We start from the raw sequence: 22,108 nt of genomic DNA, 5'->3' as shown, positions 1-22,108 counted from the left end.
AAAGATAAAATAAACTTAAATAGTTAATAAGACAAAATATCACATCAAATTCATAATCATTTTACTTTTTCTCTCACACATATCACATCTAACTATAAAAACATATAATTATGCTCACAAAGACAAATTTTAACTTATTAAAATAGCTTACTAAAATAACAACTTTCCAAACATCCACCAAATACATATAACATTATTCATATTTATTCGAGATTTGAGAACTGATATTACAATGAACATGAATACCTCGAGATCTCCACCTACAAAATTGAGGTTAGTGCCTATTCGGTCATATCATCCACCAAAAACCAATTTGATGCTAAAATCAGCAACTCTTTGGATAATACTAAAAAATACAAATACTTTAATATCTTTATTTGAATTTTATGTTTCTTGTTTTTTAAGATGAAAATCATTATTAGATATTGATTTACTTTTTTTTGCACTTCAATTTCGGGGTCAAATTAATATTTGAAGATACAGTTTAGTCTAATTTAGATGACAACTAATTACAGGGGTCAAATTAATCCAAAATTGATAATTTAGATTTAAAATTAGGCCAAGTTTGGCATCCTCTAAAAAATTTAAAAAGTCAAAAAGTCACTATCCTATTTAAGTCACATCATCTTATTTAAGTCACATCACCTCTTTAACACATCACTTCAAACCCAATCCAAATCTAACTCATATTTCATAAAAAGTCAAAAAGTACACTTATTTAGTCTTCCCAAACTTAACCTTAATATAATAAAAAGATAAAGATTGAATTAATTTTTGAATGATAGTGTTGGAGACTAAAAATGAAATTTCCTCATTAAAGAAATACAAATTTGTCATAATTTCACTTATTCCTTGCAACCAAAACTAATATAGTTAATAAATTATTAATGGACAAAAGTAAACTATATATTTTACTATAAAGGATTGATGGACAAAAGTAAACTATATATTTTACTATAAAGGATATAGTAATATTACTATTTTTTATTTATATAATTAATAAATTATTAATGAAAATAGTGTAAGTATGTCTTCATAAAGTGACCCACATGCAGCATTAGTTTTATTTATATTATTATAGAAATATTAAATACATTTTTATATATTATTTAATCAGTATTATTTAGGTAACTAACGTATGTGATACCCACTACCCAATATGGTGGAGTCATAGAAGTTACAACTTCCCTGATGGTGGGAAGTTATTAGGAATTACAATGGATCATGGGTCCAAACCTATCTATATGTATGCCTATGATTACCATCAAAAGCAGACGTTGTTTGTGAATAAAATAGGTTTGAAACTCTCTTCCTTTCACTTTTCCCATATAGTTCTGTAAAAGTGTTCTGTGTGTGGGTTTTGTTTATACATTCAAAATTTGATCATTCAAGGATAAAGATTCAAAAGCGTAAACATCATGGCAAGAAGTATTATTCTTTCTGAATTAAAATTATTTTAATTCTCACAATTGGTATCAAAGCAAACCTTCTGTTATGTTGTTTAGTAGTTGTTTCATCTACATGAAATCGAACTTCTGCGTCTTACAGTGTAGAATCAACAATTTAATGAATGTTTTGATGCATACAGTTATATATTGAAACTTTGATAATGGTGTCAGAAGTGGGATAAAACATAACAATTGGTGTCTCCAATAAAGTCTTGAATGTCAAATACCTTCCGAGATTTCTTGAAGCTTGTTTTACTCCTGTAAAGAAATCAATTAAAAGTTGTGGTCCATAGTTAACAACAAATTAACTATTCTTCATATTTTATGTGTATTACTAATTTATACTTGTGATATTTGTATATTAATTCACGTTGTAAAATTTAACAATTCAGGAGGATCTTTGTAGAATCAAAATGACTAATTTATATTGCATAATTTTTGAATATCACTATTAAAGAAAATGAAAGACTATTGCAACAGTAGAATCCATCTTGATTTGTGCTAGTGGTATTTACATTCATTTAAAATTTTCACCTACTCTGAATCTATTTTATTTAGGAGACTTGTTGTATGCCATTAAATATTATTTTTATGGGAAAATTACATATACCCCCCTTGAGGTTTGGCTAAATTACAAATACCTCCCTGAGGTTTGAGAAATTATAAATTTTTCCCTGAATGCTATATTTGCATAACAAATTAGGGGGTAATTTGTTATGAAATATAAACCTCAGGGGGCAAATTGTTATGAAAATACAAACCTCAGGGGACGGGATGTAATTTTCGAAACCTCAGGGGGTATTTGTAATTTAGTCAAACCTCGAGGGAGGTATATGTAATTTGCCCTATTTTTATTTATTGACACACACATTAAAGAGCAAAATGTTTAATCTGATTCTGTATAAAATTTAGAAATTTTCATGCTTTTATTTGAGTTTATTCAGTTAATTTTAAAAGGCATAAAAGACTTGAATTTATTTCTATAATTTTCATGAAGAAATTTTAACATGTTGTTACGAATATTTTGTTTATTGAAGTTGCATATTTAAATAGTAAGTAAATTCATTTGAATTTTATGCAGTGAACTATTTTAACATATCCTTTAAAATCTTATAAATTTTCATATTCATTGACATGCTCTCTAGAATAATGTAATATTATATTACATGCATTCAGGTAATTATTTATGCATTGAAAATTCATGTGAAATAAGAGCATGTATACACTATGTGTTGGGCTTATGGAATTTATTTTGGTCCAATTTTTAAGCAAAATCTGGTATAAGGTTGAATTATATGTGTTTGGTCTTTGGATTTTTCATGTGATATTACTCTGATTGTATGTATTATACATTATGTGCATTAAAAGATTATGTATTTGTTGTAACTATAAGGATTTGCTCACATTAATAAACTATGCCATATTTAAAAAATTTTATTTTAAGAGTAGCCACAACATCTTAAGACATAAAGATGTGATCCTCAGTTTTTTGATCGCATAAAGTTAAAAATTAATTTGGCATTTTTACATTGCAATTATGTTTTATAAAAAATTTCTTAGTCCCACAGGAAAGTAATTATTTATGAAATTTAATTGGAATAAGATAATGGATTGGGTATTAAAGGAATTGAACACTCTTAACCCACAGGTATGAGTTTTCTTTTCCTTAAATATTTCGGAACCCATTAGTCTTATTATAAAGTAATAGCAAATCTAATACAGTTTAGTGACCTCTACCCACAGGAAGGTTTAGATTTGTTACTGAATTTGACATTGGTTGATTTAGACTATAGTTATTGTTTCAAAGCATTAATAATGTTCTTGATAATTGCAGTGATTTCTACCTCTGTACTGTCTAATGAGTCTTCTCGTATTCCATTCTTGAATGGTGATAATTTTTCAGACTGGAAGGACAAAATCCTTCTAACGTTAGGGTGCATGGACCTCGATCTGGCACTCTGTGTGGATGAACCTCCTGAACCCACGGACGAGAGTTCCGCTGCAGAAAAAAGTGCTTATGATAAGTGGAAGCAATCTAATCGCTTAAACCTAATGCTCATAAAGTCACATATCAACCAGAGCATTAGGGGCTCAATTCCACCATCTGATAAGGTCAAGAATTACATGAGGGCTATTGAAGAGCAATTTGTTAGTTCTGACAAAGCATTGGCAAGAACCCTAATGAACAAACTATCATGAATGATGCATAACAATTCTAGAAGTGTGTGTGAGCACATTATAGAAATGAAGGACATTGCAGCTCGTCTTAAGTCCTTAGAGATTGAGATTTCTGAGTCATTCCTTGTCAATTTCATACTCAATTCTCTTCCTGTGGAATATGGAGCATTCTAAATTTCTTACAACACACAGAAGAAAAAATGGTCTATCAATGAACTTTTGACCATGTGTGTTCAAGAGGAGGAGAGATTGAAGCATGGAAAAGTGAAAAGTGTTCATTTACAACACATAAAGGAGGGCAATGGAAAAAGGGCAAAGGTGATCAGAAATGGAAGAAGCTTGGTAAAGTGCCATTTAAAAATCATGGCAATAAGGATGCATGCTTCTTTTGCAAGTAAAAGGGTCACATGAAGAAAGACTGGCCCAAGTATAAGAAATGGCTTAAGAAGAAAGGTAATCTCATATCTTTTGTATGTTATGAATCTAATTTTGTTAATACTCATCAATATGATTGATGGATTGCTTCGGGTTCTACAATTCACATTGCTAATACCATACAGAGCTTCCTCAGCCTAAGGAAACTGACAGGAAGTGAACAAGGCATCTATTCGGGCAATGGGATACGTTCGCACGTTGAAGCTATTGGAACTTTTAGATTTGTTTTAAAAAATGGCTTTGTTCTGGATCTTGAAAACACTTTTTACGTTCCATCTTTTTCTAAAAATTTAATTTCTGTTTCTAGGCTATTACTGTTTGGATTTAAATTTCAGTTTGTTGGTGCAAATTTTAGTTTGTTTAAAGACTCTGTTTTTTCAGGACTTGGTACTTTAATTAATGGTTTGTACAAATTAAATTTGGATCTTGTTTTTGCACAAAATTTGTTAACCGTGCATGGTGATATTGGCATTAAGCGTAATATTGTTGATGAGTCCTCCTCTATTCTTTAGCATAGGAGATTGAGACATATCTCTATTGAGAGAATAAAAAGGTTGGTTAATGATGAAGTCCTTCCGACTCTTGATTTTACCAACTTTGGTATTTGTGTGAACTGCATAAAGGGAAAGCAGACCAACAAGACTAGTAAAGGTGCCAAAAGGAGTGAGGAAATTCTTGGAATCATACACTTTGATATTTATGGACCATTTACTCCACCTTGTCTGAATGGCCAGAGATATTCTATCTCATTTATTGATGTCTTTACACGATACATGTATCTTTACCTCTTGTTTGATAAGGTCGAGGCACTTGATACCTTTAAAGTTTATAAACCAGAGGTAGAGAAACAAATAGAAAAGAAAATTAAAATTGTGAGGTCAGACAGAGGTGGAGAATGTTATGGGAGGTACACAGAATTGGGACAATTACCAGGACCATTTGTTAAGTTCCTTAAAGAAGAAGGTATTATTGCACAATATTCAATGCCTAGCACGCCACAATAAAATGGTGTTGCTAAAAGAAAGAACCGAACACTTATAGACATGGTAAGGAGTATGCTTAGTTACTCTAATGTGCCTATGAATTTCTGGAGTGAAGCTTTGAAAACCAATGTGTATATCTTAAACAGGGTTCTGTCCAAGGTTGTTCCCAAAACACCATTTAAGTTATTGAAAGGATGGAAGCCAAGTTTAAGACACTTACACGTTTGGGGTTGTCCAATTGAAGTGAGGGTGTATAACCCACATTTAAAGAAATTAGACCCCAGAACAGTTAGTGGTTTTTTCATAGGTTATGCGGAAAACTCCAAGGGCTACAGATTTTATTGTCTTACAAATTCACTTAGAATTGTTGAAGGCAGAAATGCTAAGTTTATTGAGGAAGTTGACCTTAGTGGGAGTTACTCTCGAAAGATAGAGTGGGAGGAGTCACAGGATCCAAATACAACACTCGTGAATATAGGTGAATTGGTTGTCTTTCAAGATAATCAACCTGATATCCTTGAAAATCAACAAGTTCAAGAACTTCCACCACAAAAGGAGCAAGTCAACATGGAGGCTATAGCTGAAGTCCCAATTGAGACTACAGAATTAAGAAGATCCTCACGAGCTAGAAAGCCAACAATTTATGGTGATTATTTTGTATACTTAATGGAGTCTGATTTTGACATCGAACCTAAAGATGATCCTATTCATTTTCCAATGCCATAAATAGGGATAATTCTAAATTATGGTATGATGCCATGAAAGAAGAGTTAGAATCTGTGGCTAAGAATCAAGTTTGGAAAATTGTCGAGTTGCCTAAAGGAGTTAAAGCTGTTGGCTGTAAATGGGTCTATAAGACCAAGAAAGACTCAAATAATAATGTCGAACGATATAAGGCTAGACTTGTAGCCAAGAGTTTTACTTAAAGAGAAGACATCGATTATCATAATACATTCTCTCCAGTTTCTAAGAAGGATTCATTTCGAATTATCATGGCATTAGTAACTTATTTTGATTTAGAGCTACATCAAATGGATGTGAAAACGACATTTCTGAATAGGGATCTTGAGGAAGAAGTATACACGAAGCAACCTGAAGGTTTTTGTTCTGATAAAGATAGTCACTTAGTTTACAAACTCAACAAATCTATATACGGACTAAAACAAGCTTCCCAACAATGGTATTTAAAGTTCTACAATGTTATTCCTTCATATGGTTTTACGGAGAATATTGTGGACAACTGTATATACCTTAAGGTTAGTGGGAGCAAATACATTTTTATAGTTCTATATATGGATGACATTTTACTCCCATCTAATGATTTGGGATTGTTGCATGATATTAAACAATTTCTTTCTCAAAATTTTGAAATGAAGGATATGGGTGAAGCTTCTTATGTCATTGGCATAGAGATTCACAGAGATAGGTCGAAAAAGACATTAGGACTGTCTCATAAAGCCTACATTGAAAGAGTTTTGGAGAAATTCAAGATGAGTGATTGCACTCCTAATGCAGCGCTCATTTTAAAGGGTGACAAATTCAGTTTAAGTCAATGTCCAAAGAATGATTTGGAAAAGGAACAAATGGTTAGTATTCCCTATGTATCTACCGTAGGCAGTTTAATGCATGCTCTGGTTTGTGCACGACCTAACATTGCATTTGCAGTTGGGATGCTTGGAAGATACCAAAGTCATCCAGGAATGGAACATTGGAAGGCTGCAAAGAAAATCATGAGATACTTAAAGGGAACCAAGGACTACATGCTTACTTACAAGTATGTTGACTGTCTTGAGGTGGTTGGATATTCAGACTCGGATTTTGCGGGTTGTCAAGATTCCAGAAAATCGATTTTAGGATATGTCTATCTGCTAGCAGGTGGTGCTATTTCATGGAAGAGCGCCAAAGAGACGATAATTGCGTCGTCAACAATAGAAGCAGAGTTTATAGCATACTTTGAAGCAACATCACAGGTTATTTTGTTGAGGAATTTTATCACAGGGTTTCGAATTGTGGATTCAATTTCTAAGCCATTAAAGGTTTACTGTGATAATTCGGCTGCAATTTTCTTCTCTAACAACAACAAAAGTGGCAGCCGAAGCAAGCATATTGACATAAAGTATCTTGCTGTTTGAGACCGTGTTAAGAAGTAAGAAGTCAGCATTGAGCATATTAGTACCGATATGATGGTTGCAGATCCCATGACCAAAGGTCTTTCTGTAAAGGTGTTTTCAAAATACGTTGAAGGCATGGGACTGATTGGTTAGCTCAATAATTTTTGCAATTGTTGCTTTGTTTTGTTTTATTTTGTCATGACATTTTGATTATTGTTAGTGAAAAGCATCATTTTGTGCACCTAAAGTATTTGTAATGCTATGTAGTCCATTGAGACTATTGATCCATAGGGATCATTGGACTCAGAATAACTTATTAGAAATTATTCATCAAGAATGACACCACATAAAGTTGAGAGTATCATACAATGTAATACATGGAAGGAAATACTCAATTGATAGAGTATAACCGCCATGATTCGTGTATTATGACTCTTATAAGGTTTAGGTATTTTTGTTTAATGGGCATAATTAGTTTGTTGGTTACCCAAAAGTTAGCAAAATGTGGCACATGTGCCAAGTGGGAGAATGTAAGTATGTCTCCGTAAAGTGGCCCACATGCCACATTAGTTTTATTTATATTATTTAATCAGTATTATTTGGGTAACTAACGTATGTGATACCCATTACCCAATATGGTGGAGTCATGGAAGTTACAACTTCCCTGATGGTGGGAAGTTATTAGGAGTTACAATGGATCATGGGTCTAAGCCTATCTATGTATATGTTTGTGATTGCCATCAAAAGCAGACGTTGTTTGTGAATAGAATATACTTGAAACTTTGTTCTTTTCACTTTTCCAATATGGTTCTGTAAAAGTGTTCTGTGAGTGGGTTTTGTTTATACATTCAAAATTTGATCATTCAAGGATAAAGATTCAAAGGCTTGAACACCATGGCAGGATGTATTCTTCTTTCTGAATTAAAATTATTTTAATTCTCACAAATAGATTAAGTATTATGAGAATTGACACTTTAAAGAAGCTCAATGTAATTGTGCTACACTTGTAAGACTCAATATGAGAAATTTTACTATACACACCTCTTGAAAGGAGTGTAACATATGCACCCCTAATTATGCCATTTTGTTATTTAGTTATGCGTAATTTTTTTCTTTAATTATGACAATATTTTAATTATGAGTTATTAAATCTTTGGTTATGTATCATATATTGTTTGGTTATGATTTTTTCTTTTTATTTTATAGTTATAACTCATAAAATATAGAATTATGCCATTTTATTATTTAATTATAAGGTGCATATAGTCTTTCCCAACTCAATATATTTTCTTTGGGTTGAACTTGAGACCCGTAGGGTTCACCACAAGTCCCTTTTTGATGATTTGAAACGTTTATCTTGTAGGGCTCTCAGTGCATATTATTCATAAAAAAAAATTAAATTGATTTGATAATTGAAACATTTTATTTTATTGTGTCCTAAAAAATGGACAATAAGTTTGTTTTTGAAAATAAGCCATTGACTTTTTTTTTGGAAACAAACATAATAAAATCACAAGGTTTCAATTATCAGAACGATCTAATTTTTTTTAATAGATGATACACAAAGAGCTTTACAAAATAAATAATTTAGAATATCGAAACGAAATATCGAAACGAGACTCACAATAGACTCCATGAGCTCCTCAAATTTAAATTCGAATTTAAGAAAGCCCATTCCTGCTCAGGGCACCTTCATTACTCACTTATATTGGAAAAATGACATGCTAATTAATTTTAATGGAAAAAATTTCTAATTTAATTTAATTTTTTTTTTAGATTCAAAGGACAAAATAATATTATAAATTAAATTAATGGAGGATTTTTCCTTCATTAAAGAATCAATTCAACTCTTCTATCCATATTTATGTCTATGTATTCTACATTCCCTATTTCTTCCATATCTCTCTCCCTCTCTCTCTCTCGTCAAAATCTTCACCATTTCTATCCATCATTTCTCATGGCCTCCATCGTAGAACTTCATTGATTTTTATATTTTGAATTTTATTTGTTATATTTTGATGGTTGTTTGGATTGAAGTTTGCGATTGACTCGTATAAGAGATATATATTTTGTTTGTTTTTTCAAATGAAAGAGTAAATAATTGTTGAAATATTTATTTATTTATTTATTTTTATGTGAGATTAGGGACTAAACAATGTGTATTTCATTTGTTACAATTATTTCTTATTGAATAGGACTGAACAATGGTGTTTTTGTTTGCTGTTAATTTAACTTTATTTTGGTTTAGTTTAATAATATATGGCTTATGTTTTATTTATTGATGCTTTGTTTAAAGGTAAAAATGAAATTATACTTTGGTTTGATACGAATATATGTAATTTATCTTTGTTTTTTGATATTTTGTTTTAAATTAACAGTAAAATTTTATTCTGTTAACATTATCATTTCATTATTTTAATAATTTTTTGATTCAATATTTCTACTTGTGGCGATAACAATTATAGTGTAGTGACTGATGTTTAGTGATTTAAAAGAATTTCAAGCCTAACATGAATCTTATTTGATAGATTCCGATGAGAGTATTTTAAAATGTTAATCATATTAAAAACGATATTTAAATTAAAAATTATATCATTTTAAAATTTAAAATATTAAATTAGTCACTGATGACATTTTGATAATAATAATGTATTGCCTTTTTGAGAAAAAAATTATATGCCTATCTTTAATACGTACAAGTTTTATTATGAGAGAGTTTTGACTAATTTCACATTTTAAACCTCAATAGAGCCCAAACAGGTATCATTAAAAAAATGTATAATAATAAATTTTATTAACCAATACTTTTTATGACTCTCATTAACAATACCAAACAAGAAATAATTAAGTGTCACATGCCATGGGAACTCTAATGTAGTATAATTGCAGTTGATGTTAGACATGGCATGTGGGACTAGGATCATGTGCATGGTTTTAAACTTAAGCAGCGTGTAAAAGAACCTTACAAGTTACAAGTGGCATAACACACGCGCTCTCTCTCTCTCTCTTTCTCATATATGAAATATATGAATCTTCCATGCCAAACAAACTGCTCAACCACCCTTACCCCACCGATCACCTATAATTATTACTCTCTCTGTTTTTCTTTCATTACTTCACAACTCACAACCTTCTCTCCCAAACAGAGCCATCTTCTTAGCTCATGAATCCTCATTTTCAACACTAAACCTTTCAAATTCCTCTTTACATTGCAACTTCCTAATTTTGAGATTGCATTTTAGTTGAAATGGCTAAAATGTTTAGACTTATGTTACTTTGTTCTGTTTTGCTTGCTCTGTTTTTGTCTTCCTCTGCGCAATCATGTGCCAAATATGCCTTTGCAAGCAACAAAGTGTTTAGTTCCTGCAATGATCTCCCATACTTGAACTCTTTTCTTCACTGGACTTACAACCCATCTTCAGGAACTGTCCAAATCGCTTATCGACACACCCAAATCACAACTTCAAATTGGGTTGCTTGGGCCATCAACCCACAATCTAAAGGCATGGTTGGATCTCAAGCTCTTGTGGCTTTCCAGAAATCTGATGGAACTATGAGCGTTTACACGGCACCGGTGACCAGTTATCAGACCCAATTGCAGAAAGGAGATTTGAGTTTTGGAGTATCGGGTTTATCGGCTACTTATTCCAAAAATGAAATTGTAATCTTTGCTACTTTGCAACTGGCAAACAATAGTGGAACAGTGAACCAGGTTTGGCAAGATGGACCAGTTAAGAATGATGCTCCTGGGATGCATGTTACTTCTGGTCCTAATATTCAATCAATGGCCAGTCTGAATTTTCTTTCTGGACAATCTGGGACAACAGGAGGAGGTGGAGCATTGAATTCAAGACTCAAGAAAAAGAATGTAAGTAACTTAATTCATTTTGTGGTTTTGCATAATGGGTTCAAATTTGTGCTCTGTTTTTGCTCTGTTTGTTGACTCTGCTTTTGTGTTGTGCTAGTAACCAAGCTATGGTTATTTTTCATCCATTAGCTAATATTCTTTACCAAAAAAACAAAAAGCTAATTAGACATAATAACTTCTCTCACAATATATTTTTCTTGTTAATTTGTTGATTAAGCAAGTATTTAGTGTCTATGAATAGAATCATTTTTATTTTATTTTTTTGAGAAATTGAATTTCACCTCTTGTGGTTTTGACTGGAAAACACATGGTTTACACCACTTGGGTTGCGTATTTTGGGGCCAAAAAACATGAGGTTAAGTAGACAAGAAAACAAAAGAAATAATTGTATTTTTTCTTCTCAAAAAAATAAAACAGGTGAGAGTAACAAAGAGTTCTATTTCTTATCATTTCTTACCAAATCACTCAATATAAACAAAAATTGAGGGTTAGTATTTTTTTTTTTTTAAAAAAAAAACACTAACCCTGTGTTTGGTTGGAGGATTTGAGGAGGGATTTGGAAAGGAAAAGGGAAAAGTTAGGTGAAATGTAAATAAAATATACCTATATTTTCACCTAGTTTCACACATCTTTTCCATTTCCCTTTCAAATCCCTCCCCAAATCCCTCAACCAAACACAGCATAAGAGATACATTACAATTGTGATGAATGAATACAAAGTTTGTTACTTAAATTTGGTGGGTGATGAAATTGCAGCTACATGGAGTGTTGAATACAGTGAGTTGGGGGATGATGATACCAATTGGGGTAGTGATAGCAAGGTACTTGAAAGTATTCAAAGTAGCAGACCCAGCATGGTTTTACCTTCATGCGACTTGCCAAACCTCAGCTTACATAATTGGTGTAGTTGGATGGGCAACTGGTCTCCAGCTAGGGGCTCAGTCTCCTGGCATCCAATACACTGCCCACAGAACCATTGGCATTGTCCTTTTCTCGATTGCCACCCTTCAGGTATATCATCAAACAAATTTTCCCATTTGCAAAACAGTTTCAAACAGTTTGGTCAAACAATTTTTCTGTGTTTTACTAGAACATGAAAATGATATGAAATATGGTCTATTTTGTAATGTTTATATTTGTAACATTTTTATTTATATTTATAAAATTTTTGAAATGTGTAAACATTTTATTAAATTTTTAAAAAAGTTGGTTTCACTTGTTTAGGAAAAAAAGAAAAAGAAAAAGAAAAAATTCCCTCTTCCACCCCCTCCAGCCACCACCTACCACTCTCATCACCACCACTCGACCTTGCCCGTCACCTTCTCTGGTAACCACCTTTGGCAGCTGCCAACCACTGTCCACCAGTGGCAACTACCTTCAGCCACCCTCTCTTGTATGAAACCACTCTCGGCCACCACGTCCAATCACCACCTTTGGCGATCAGCAATCACACCGTTGGCCACCAACCATCAACAACTGTCTTTGACCACCATCTTCCACCAGCCACCTCTTTCACTTGCTTTTGAAACATGTGTGTACCAAATATAATTTTTTTTGTTTGTTTTTGTTTTAATCAAAAATAAAACACAATCATATTTAATGTTTTCTACAAACAAAAAACAAAAAAACTGTATACTATAAATATTACCAAACGACACCATAATATACGTGTTGTTGTTTTCAAAGGTATAGCTATTTTGCTGATTGTGGCATACTAAGGAAACGTTTTTCTTTTTCCTTGGATGTAGGTGCTTGCTTTGTTTCTAAGGCCAAAAAAGGAACACAAGTACAGATCATACTGGAACATCTACCACCACTTGATTGGATACGCAATCATCATCCTAGGCATCATGAACATATTCAGAGGATTCAACATCTTGAATCCAGAGGAGAAATGGGAGAGAGCTTACATCATCTTCCTCGTGGCTTTGGCCGCCATTGCTGCATTCTTGGAAGTTTATACGTGGATCGTGGTTGTGAAGAGGAAGAAGTCAGGGGGATATGACAAGACCCCTCATGGCATGAATGGAACAAATGGGTTTAATGGGTGTGGAGCTAGGGCACAACATGGGGTGTAGAATGTAGATAGATCTCATGGTTTCATATTTACTTTTTTTGTTTTGTTTTTTTTGTTTTTGTTTTTGTTTTTGTTTTGTTTTACTGGTTTGTTGATGCACCACTATTTATAGATAATGAATGAGAGTACTTAGGACACCTGATGTATTGGGGGAGTCCATGGTTAGATGTAATTGGTAGCATAGGGTGTGTCTCGACAGTTACATGTATTTGTTTCTTATGTATTATTATTACCAGTTTTATAGATCGTTGTCTTTGCATTTTGTTTCTATATCATTCCATTTCCTACTCTTATTGTGTCTTTAGTTTCTTCCCAATTGTTCTTTGATATAATGAAGCTTTTAGCTCCCTTTGATTTTCATTCCAATTGTCGCAATGCCTCGACAAATGCATCCTTGAGAAGTGGATTTGAACCAGCCACTCACTAAGTTGTGACACCAAATTCTTTGCCAAAACTGATGCAAAACAAGCATTACACTTTCGATGAAGTAAAAAATCACTTTAAGAGTCTGTGTCATAGAATATAATATACATGCCCTTCCAATAGACCCCAGTCCCTCCAACACACACACACACATTGTTAATGTATATATTTATATTTATCTCATTGTATCTCATCTCTCTCTATCTCAATCTTATCTTTATCTCTCTCTATCTCTATCTCATTGTATCTCTATCTCTATCTCATTGTATCTCTATCTCTTTCTATCTCTATTTCCTTATATACTTATCTTTTGTGTTCAGCCTGTAAATACAGGCTCTCCTATTGTATTCTTATTCATTCAATAATATAGATACATTATTCTAACATTGTATCAAAGCTCTAGGTTCTACACTTATGGCCTTTTTTTTTTTAGTCTCGTACATAGTGGCACTATAGCATTCATTCCATCCCCAATACACTTTATTATATTTGTTCCCGCACTGCTTCACCAATTCCAGTGGCCGTAAACACAACACTGCGACACCATCATACTCGTCTCTTCCAAACGATTCCAGCACCACAAACCACGCACTAAAACAACTTTACACGCGCCCTCACGCGCCTTTTATTTCACGGCGTGTCATTCACGATGCCACCAGTCTCTATACGCGCTACCATGCGTCGGTTGTCAGACTATCCCACGCTATGCGTCAATCACGCGCGTGTGCCTCCGCTCCACTCGTCGCTGACATCAGCCCTCAACGCGTCAGCGTCATCACTCCCGTACGCTGCACTCCTGTTGCTACCGTGCGTCTCATCTCCTCCTGCTAACGTGCGCCGCGCCTCTGCTGACGCCTTTGCTGCTATCGTGTGTCGCGCACCCTCTTGCTAACGTGAGCCGCACACCTGCTGACGTCATCCAGCCCCTGCTAACGCCATCTCTACATACTAGACCTCTTTTACGACTATATTCGACCTTCCGAACCCGCTGGTACGCTCTGTTTTGCTGATTTTTGCCCCTATAGCACTGTTTTCACTATTTTACCTCACCAAACCATCATTATGGATCGTCATGATATTTCTCATCCAATCTTTGTTATCCTTGATGGCTCCAACTATGTGTTATAGGCCCAAGCCATGTCCGGTTTTCTGAAAGGGAAGAAACTTTGGCGCATTATCACTGGGGATGTGGTTCAACCAGTTAAAGAGGTTCATGAAACAGCTGCCACATATGCAGACTGTTTAGAAAACTGGGACAGTAAGAATTACCAAATCATCACTTGGCTTCGGAATACTTCGGTTACCTTTATCAGTTTACAATTTGGTCATTTTGAACTAGACTCCGTGACTACTCCTGCCAAAGACATTTTGGATTTTTTAAGAGAACGTTATCAGACTACTGGTCTTGTTCATTAGTATCAGCTTCAAAGTCAACTTCATCGCCTGTGTCAAGACCTTGGTCAGTCTATTAATGTTTTTCTCTCTCAAAATATTCCGTTTGGGACCAGCTCGTTCTCTCTGAACCTGTCTAGCCTCATATTGAAGATGTTACTTTATTCACTCAGTATCGTAATCACTAACGATTAGTTTAGTTTCTCATGGCTCTCACTACCCAGTTTGAGCCCGTGTGTGCATCTCTGCTTCATCGCACTCCATTGCCCACTTTTGAGCAGGCAAGTTTTGAGTTATTATCTGAGGAGACTCGTCTTGGCCCTCTAAAGACTCATCATGTGGATACAGTTCTTGCCACTCCCCAATCAGTGAGTTCCTCTGCACCAACCACCCAACGGTCCACTACTTGCAATTATTGTCAGAATCTGGGCCTTCTTTCTACTCATCTTCTGCTTCATTACCCAGTCAGATCTTGTCGGTATTGTAACAAGATTAGTCCTGGTCATCTGCAGCAAGATTATTTTCGCAATCCAGACCGTTCATCTACTACTCGTGGGGCTCTGTCATGAGGTCGTTTATACCGTCCCAGGAATCAGTCTAGATCTCTGCCTGCTCCTCGCACTGCTGCTGCTGCTGTTTCCTCTGAGGAATTTTCTGAGCCTTTAGATCCAGCCGTGCCTGTCTTTTCCCAAACTGATGTTGAAGCCATGTTCAAATAGTTTCTCACCACCTCTGGTACACCTTCTTCTACTACTCTGTCTGTGACTTTAGGTACATTTCCTTGGTATTTTGACTCAGCTTGTTGCAATCATATGACTTTTGGTTCTACCCTATTTTCTTCTATTTCTTCCTCTCCTCATATTTCCTCCATTCATACTGCTGATCGTTCTTTTATGTCTGTAAGTCATATTGGTTCTGTTTCCACCTCTCATCTATCCTTATCAAATGTTTATCTTATTCCTGCTCTCACTTTAAATCTTATATCTATTAGTCAATTATGTGAGCTTAGTCTAACTGTCACATTTTCTACTAATGGTTGTTTGGTATAAGACCCTTAGACTGGACAGACTCTTGGGATCAGCCGTAAGCATGGACGTCTCTATGAGTTCATTCATCTTCATGTTCCAGACTCCACCCTTATAGCTGCTCCTACATTTGCTTCCAGCATGTCTCATTTTAATATTTGGCATTGTCATTTAGGACATATTGTTGTTGGTCATTTAAAATCTTTAGTTTCTACTGGTCAGTTAGGTCATGTCATTCCCAATAATTTGGATTGTTTATCTTGTCAACTTGCAAAACAACCTGCTTTATCATTTAATGCAAGTACTTCTATTTCTTATGCATCATTTGATCTTATACATTTTGATATTTGGGGACCATCACCTGCTACCACTATGGGGGGATCACATTACTTTGTTGTCTTTGTTGATGATTTTTCATGTTTTACATGGTTGTTTCTTATGAAAAGTCGATCAAAACTCAAACAACTTTATTACAACTTTGCAAGCATGGTCCAAACCCAATTTTCTAAAAACATTAAAAAATTTTGGTATGATAATGTTATGGAATATAGGGATCTTGATTTTCTCTCTTTCATTCAGCGTCACGGTACCCAGCCTCATCGTTCCTATGCTGGCATGTCCCAACAAAATGGTCGTGCTGAACGGAAGCATAGGCATATTCTTGACACTACTTGAGCTCTTCTTATTTTTTCCTTGTGTCCTGAATCTTTTTGGGGGGGGAAGCTGCTCTTACTACTGTCGACACTATCAATTGTGTTCCCACTCCTACTATCCATAACCAAACTCCTTATGCACGTTTACATGGCACTAGTCGTCCATACACAAATCTTCGGGTTTTGGGGTCTGCATGAGTAGACGTCCTTGAACGTCCCGGAAGGGAATCCCGTTTTGTTCATTGGGGCTTACTACAGTTTGGACTCAATGTCACGGTCCTGTATCTAATCTCGCGGAGTGCAATGCAAGACCGATGAATCATCAAAGAGTCCAAATCTGGCAAATCATTTTGAAAAACTGATATTTAGAAAGAAGTGCCAAACATGGACTGCTTTGCCAGATACAGAGTCGCCACATAAATATTTTATTTTGGGAGAATTTAGGAAACCCCGACTCGTGCCTAAGGCCACGTGTCCGTCATCACCAAAGTTGCCTCGGCTCGGGAACTTGGGTACGATTGGGGAAGGTCACTTTGTGAGCACTCCCGCTCGCCCGATCAAAGATCGGCCTCTACTAACCATGATATCGAGTTTTGAAAACATTATGCGCTCTTATTCCGGTTATTAGCCTAGAATTACTATGTGATGCACACAACATACAAGTATAGACTGGATCGTTTGAGTTGGAACAAAACATTTCATGTTTGTTTATTTGAAAGATGGTTTGATGGTGCTACTCGCAAGTATGCTAAGACGTGGATTTGCCACTCTCAAGTGGGCTTAAAAAAATATGATTTTGCCACTCTCAAGTGGGCTTAAAACTCTCAATTGGTGAATTGTTCTAATTCAAATAACCCAACCTTCACCCATAGGCATTCAGACAATTATATCACATAAGCACATAGCCTCATGGTAAGCATGCTATCATGGCAGTCACTCACACGCATGCAAGGATGCTAAAGCATAAACACTTACCGAGTACTCCGAGCCAAAGAAAGAAGCTAATTAGAAAACATGCATGAATCCTAACTATGCTGAGATGCCTAATGCAACACATGCAAGAATGCAACTAAGATAGGCTCGGCTATTCTAAGATGGCATATGAGCTGCTACAGGTAACATGTATTCAACTTGGAATTGAAATACGATGTAGTTAGTATGATGCGCCGAGCCCGGTGCATGCAAAACAGATGAATGGATGCAAACATACGAGCATAAGGATGCTAATTTAAACGTGTCCTAAAACTAACCATCATAAGCTGGTAAATAAAAGGGAGAAAGACATGGGGTTGGAAGACATACATCACACACGCGCACACTTATTACAACATTGCCTTCCTCGGGGGGTCCGAATAAATATTACACAACCGAATGAATAACGAATTACAGTTAATTATTACACAACCCTAACTAATTAACAAATTAACTAGAATAAATAAGCTAGCATGCAAAACATATGAAATGGACTGCCTCAGCTCGGTCTTGAATGACAAGGAATGCATGCATGCTCGAGTCGCCTTGCCAGAAAATCCATCGCGATGCTCCGACTTGCCTTTGTTTGCAATTGACCTCAGAACATTGCACAAGGCTCCAGAAGGCTGAAACTCCACCCTGGGAAGCTGTGGGAAGGCTGCCGACCAGCCCTTGGCCTTGGAGACCACCTGCCGACCACCTTTTGTGGTGGAGACCAAAAGAGGTGGTCGGCCTACCAAAAAAGCTGGTCGGCCGACTAGTTTCTGCCTCCTGTTCCTGGTTTTCTGCAACACAAAGCAAGAGAGAGGCATAACAATGTATTTTCAACAAATGTGTGCACGACCACTCTCCCATCATTCCACAAGCTCAAGGGAGTGTAGTCCTCGACCCTCGTGCCACCAATCACGTATCTCGATGCATGATGGCCGAGGAGTCGGATTGCACGACTCGATGTAAAATGAATGCACATATAAACACAACAAAGCCTAAACTTCATCATGGGTAATCCGGAGTGTCGACGACTGAGAATCGAGGCGCGTTTCGTCACTTGGAGTACAAAACGTCCCTCGTTTTCCATGTCTAGACTAAACCCTACTCCAAACACAATGCAATACACATGGCATGCATGAATGCAACTCTAACATGCAACCTAAATATAATGCCACTAAATGATGCAAACATCCAAGTGATGATATGCAAACATGCTACTAGCATACACAATGCTATGAAATAATCAATGGCATATTCAATGCACATGAAAACTATATGGCATACGCAATGCACACATGGAGACTAACATTGAAATGCTCAAGGCATACACAATGCAATGGTCAATCATGCAACAACATGGACTAAATAGCATATACAACGCAAGATGGACTTAAATCAAGATAGGTGAGCCTTAGCCACACCCAAATCAATGGCTAAACATGATGCAATTAGGCAACAAAACACATGCAAACATGCACAAATGCAAGGGACCAAACCTAAGGCACCAAATGCAACTCTATCAAAGCATGGCAAGAGATGAAATATGGCATACAAACACACATTTTCCAACTCTGAAATGACATGCAAGATGGTCCCGAATCATGCAAACACGTCACACAATGCATGCTAGATGGCCCAAATACCGAAACTAGTGAAGCGCATTACACTAGAGGTACATAAAGCAATGCACAAATGGAAAAACCAACCCCAAACAGACCCTAGGCAGGTCCAAGACAGTGGGAAAATGATCTAAAATGATGGCTCGAAAGGCATGGAAATGAAACTCATGCAATGGTCCAAAAACGAGACATACAAGCACGACTCTCAAACGCATTTAAAGAGTGGAAGACATGGGAATATGGCATACATGTAAGCTCTGAAATATGATGCACAATGGCCCCAAAACATGGAAACACCTCAACATAAGCATGCAATATGCTCCAAAACTCAAAACTAGGCAAGGATATTGAACTATAACCATGCATAGCAAGCATCATTCGACCATGAGGCATAAAAACAAAGCTAAGGTAGTCGAAAACATGCACAAAATCGGTTTAAAGTATGGCCAAAAAGTGCTAGAATCAAAATAGCATGCAATGTAAGCTAGTAAAGAGGATTTGCACTACAAGCATGTGAGGCAATCAAGAGGCCATCAAACCAGAAAAATTCAGAGGTATGACATGCCAAATAAACCCAAAAACCCACTGAAACTTGGTCTATGCATGCAAGAATGATAGGCTCCTTTGATAGGCTATAAAGAGGGTTGTTCTACACGTACAAGATGGACACGCAAAATGGAAAAATGGGCTCTAGACGGAGCCTATGGAGGTCCTAAAACCCACCAAAAATGGCCTGAAATATGGCTTGGAAGCATGCAAATAAGGGCTCCTTTGTTAGGCCAAATATGCTAGTAAACAAGACAAGGGGTGAGAGGGTCACCCCTCTCTGATTTTGGCACTCAAAATAGCATGCTAGCCACTGAAAATCCATTGGATTTCAGTGGCTAGAAGGCCAAACAAAGGTCAATGCTAAGGGCCTAATGCATGGCTCAAAATAAGGCAAAATGAAGCATGCAAGGGGGTAGATGACCCCCAACAGAAAAATGATCTTAAACAAACATGTTAAGGACCTCAAAATAAGAATTTTTTTAGTTTACACCAAATCTCAAAAATGATTTCAAATATGGCTAAAAGATGAAGCAAAACAAAGCCTAAAAGAGGGAATAGGGTGTTACCCTTGTAGCTCAGCAACTCCAACAGCTTCTGGACAAGAAATGTAGCTTCTCAACCTCTGAAAATGGGCTCCAAGAAGCTTAGGTTGGTGTTGGAGGGGTTAGGCTAGGAGATGGTGTGCAAAGGGCCAAAAACTTCACACTTTCTAAGCCTAAAGGGAGAGATATAGAGGGAGATAGATGTATATGCCTTAACCAAAATCTGAACCTTCACAAAGGAGGGGGAGGCCCTACTTTACAGCCAAGAGGGTTCAAAGCTTCTCAAAGAAGCTAAAAAAACAATCTTGAAGTGTATGGAGGATCCATTCTGTGCCTTCCAGCTGGCACAGTTGGCAACAACTCACAGAGATAAGACTGAGGGAGGCAGGCTGACCAGTTCAGGTGGTTGGCCGACCACTTTCCCTGGTTGGCCAACCAGTTCAAAAGGTTTAGGTGGTCGGCCAGCCAGTTCAAAAGGGTCAGGTGGTCGGCCAGCCCATTTGGTAGTCTCCCAACTGAATGCAAGCTAGTGGTGTGGTGGGAGACCAGCAATTATGGCCCAAAAACCAGGGAGACCAGCTTCCTGTCAAGAAAATTGGCCGGCGAAGAGAAAGGTGGTCTCCAAGGAGAAAAGGTGGTCTCCCACCCTTGTACCACCTTCCAAACAATGAAAATAGGGTCCTTGCCAAAAATGAACTAAGACGGATGCAAAACGAGGGTTCGAGGGCCAAAACGCGCAGCCGGGTGTATAGCGATTCCGATTTTACCTTTCTGTATTTATTGTTTTCCGGACTTGGGTTCCGTGATGTTGGTGGTTGTATACCTTGTTGTCATCCTTTAATTCCGCTTGATTGAGTTTTAGGATGTATTGGGTAGAGTTGTTACAGGTTGGTTAGACTTTAGTTTCAATTCCTTGTTGCCCTGTTTTTAAGAGGTCCGCTTGAGCGGGTATTCTTGCGCTCGAGCGGAGATTGCACACTCCCAGTATTTTGGTGCTCTGTAGAATTCTACAAGCATGTTTTTCACACTCGAGCGGGTTTCTTTACGCTCTAGCGGTAGCGCTCGGGCAGGTACTCTGGCGCTCGAGCGGGTGGTACTTTTTGGGTGTAAGTTTTGGAAGGGGGAAATCTACGCTCGAGCAGATTGGTTTTCGTGCTCGAGCGGATGTACTTTATTCTTGTGTCTTGGCACTCGAGCCGGTTTACTTGCGCTTGAGCGGATCTAGTTTTTTGTTCTTGACGCTCGAGCGTTGTGTTTTCCGCTCGAGCGAAAATGTCGTATAACAGAAGGCTGCTGGGCATTTTTGAATCATTTTCTACACTTCCTCTCTCTCTTTCTCTTACTTTTCCAAACCGCCATTTGAGAGCTTCTCTCTCTAGAAACTCCCTTCTCTCTAGGGTTTGATATAGTTAGAGTGCTTCCCTCTCCTTTGGCCTTTGTAAAAGTTGGGTTGATCGTCGAGGGCTACATTTTGATCCGAGAAACTTGTGATTTGGAGCAACTTCGTTTTCGTCATCTTCTTCTTTGGGTGTCATCTTTTGAGGTAGGCATTCCTATTCACTCTTATGGTCTTTGACATAGATTTTTGGTTGTTTTGATAATGTGTTGAAGTCGGGTAATTTTGGGACTTAGGGTTTCAAAATGTTAAAAGAGGATTTTTGTTATTTTGATTCTAAAATGTGTATTGTGGGTGCAAAATAATGATATCGTTGTTGGTTGTTGATATATAGACCATTGGGTCAATATTGGGAAATGGGGTAGAAAACCCTAATTTTGGGAAATTGTGATTATATGGAATTGAGTTGGAAATAATGAAATTGGTTCATTATATAGTAGAACAGT

At 36.4% G+C, this 22,108-nt stretch overlaps 1 protein-coding gene across 1 annotated transcript; it reads left to right on the top strand.

The window, feature by feature from the left end:
* Nucleotides 1-10,065: 10,065 nt before the first annotated feature.
* LOC114288073 (cytochrome b561 and DOMON domain-containing protein At4g17280) lies at nucleotides 10,066-13,370 on the top strand. The gene is made up of 3 exons (XM_028231560.2): nucleotides 10,066-11,023; nucleotides 11,780-12,034; nucleotides 12,772-13,370. The coding sequence occupies exons 1-3, from the start codon at nucleotides 10,403-10,405 to the stop codon at nucleotides 13,099-13,101; spliced, it is 1,206 nt and encodes a 401-aa protein (XP_028087361.2). The 5' UTR covers nucleotides 10,066-10,402; the 3' UTR covers nucleotides 13,102-13,370.
* Nucleotides 13,371-22,108: the final 8,738 nt, after the last annotated feature.

The sequence above is a fragment of the Camellia sinensis genome, chromosome 9 (genome assembly GCF_055761805.1).
Source record: "Camellia sinensis isolate YWXY chromosome 9, ASM5576180v1, whole genome shotgun sequence".
Classification (NCBI taxonomy): domain Eukaryota; kingdom Viridiplantae; phylum Streptophyta; class Magnoliopsida; order Ericales; family Theaceae; genus Camellia; species Camellia sinensis.
The sequence above is the reverse complement of the archived record's forward strand: the minus strand, read 5'-3'. Positions and strand labels throughout refer to the sequence as shown.

Coding starts and splice junctions, on each gene's coding strand:
- LOC114288073 (XM_028231560.2), top strand. CDS start 10,403: ATGGCTAAAATGTTTAGACTTATGTTACTTTGTTCTGTTTTGCTTGCT. Junction 11,024..11,779: donor CAAGACTCAAGAAAAAGAAT/GTAAGTAACTTA, acceptor ATGAAATTGCAG/CTACATGGAGTGTTGAATAC. Junction 12,035..12,771: donor TCTCGATTGCCACCCTTCAG/GTATATCATCAA, acceptor CCTTGGATGTAG/GTGCTTGCTTTGTTTCTAAG.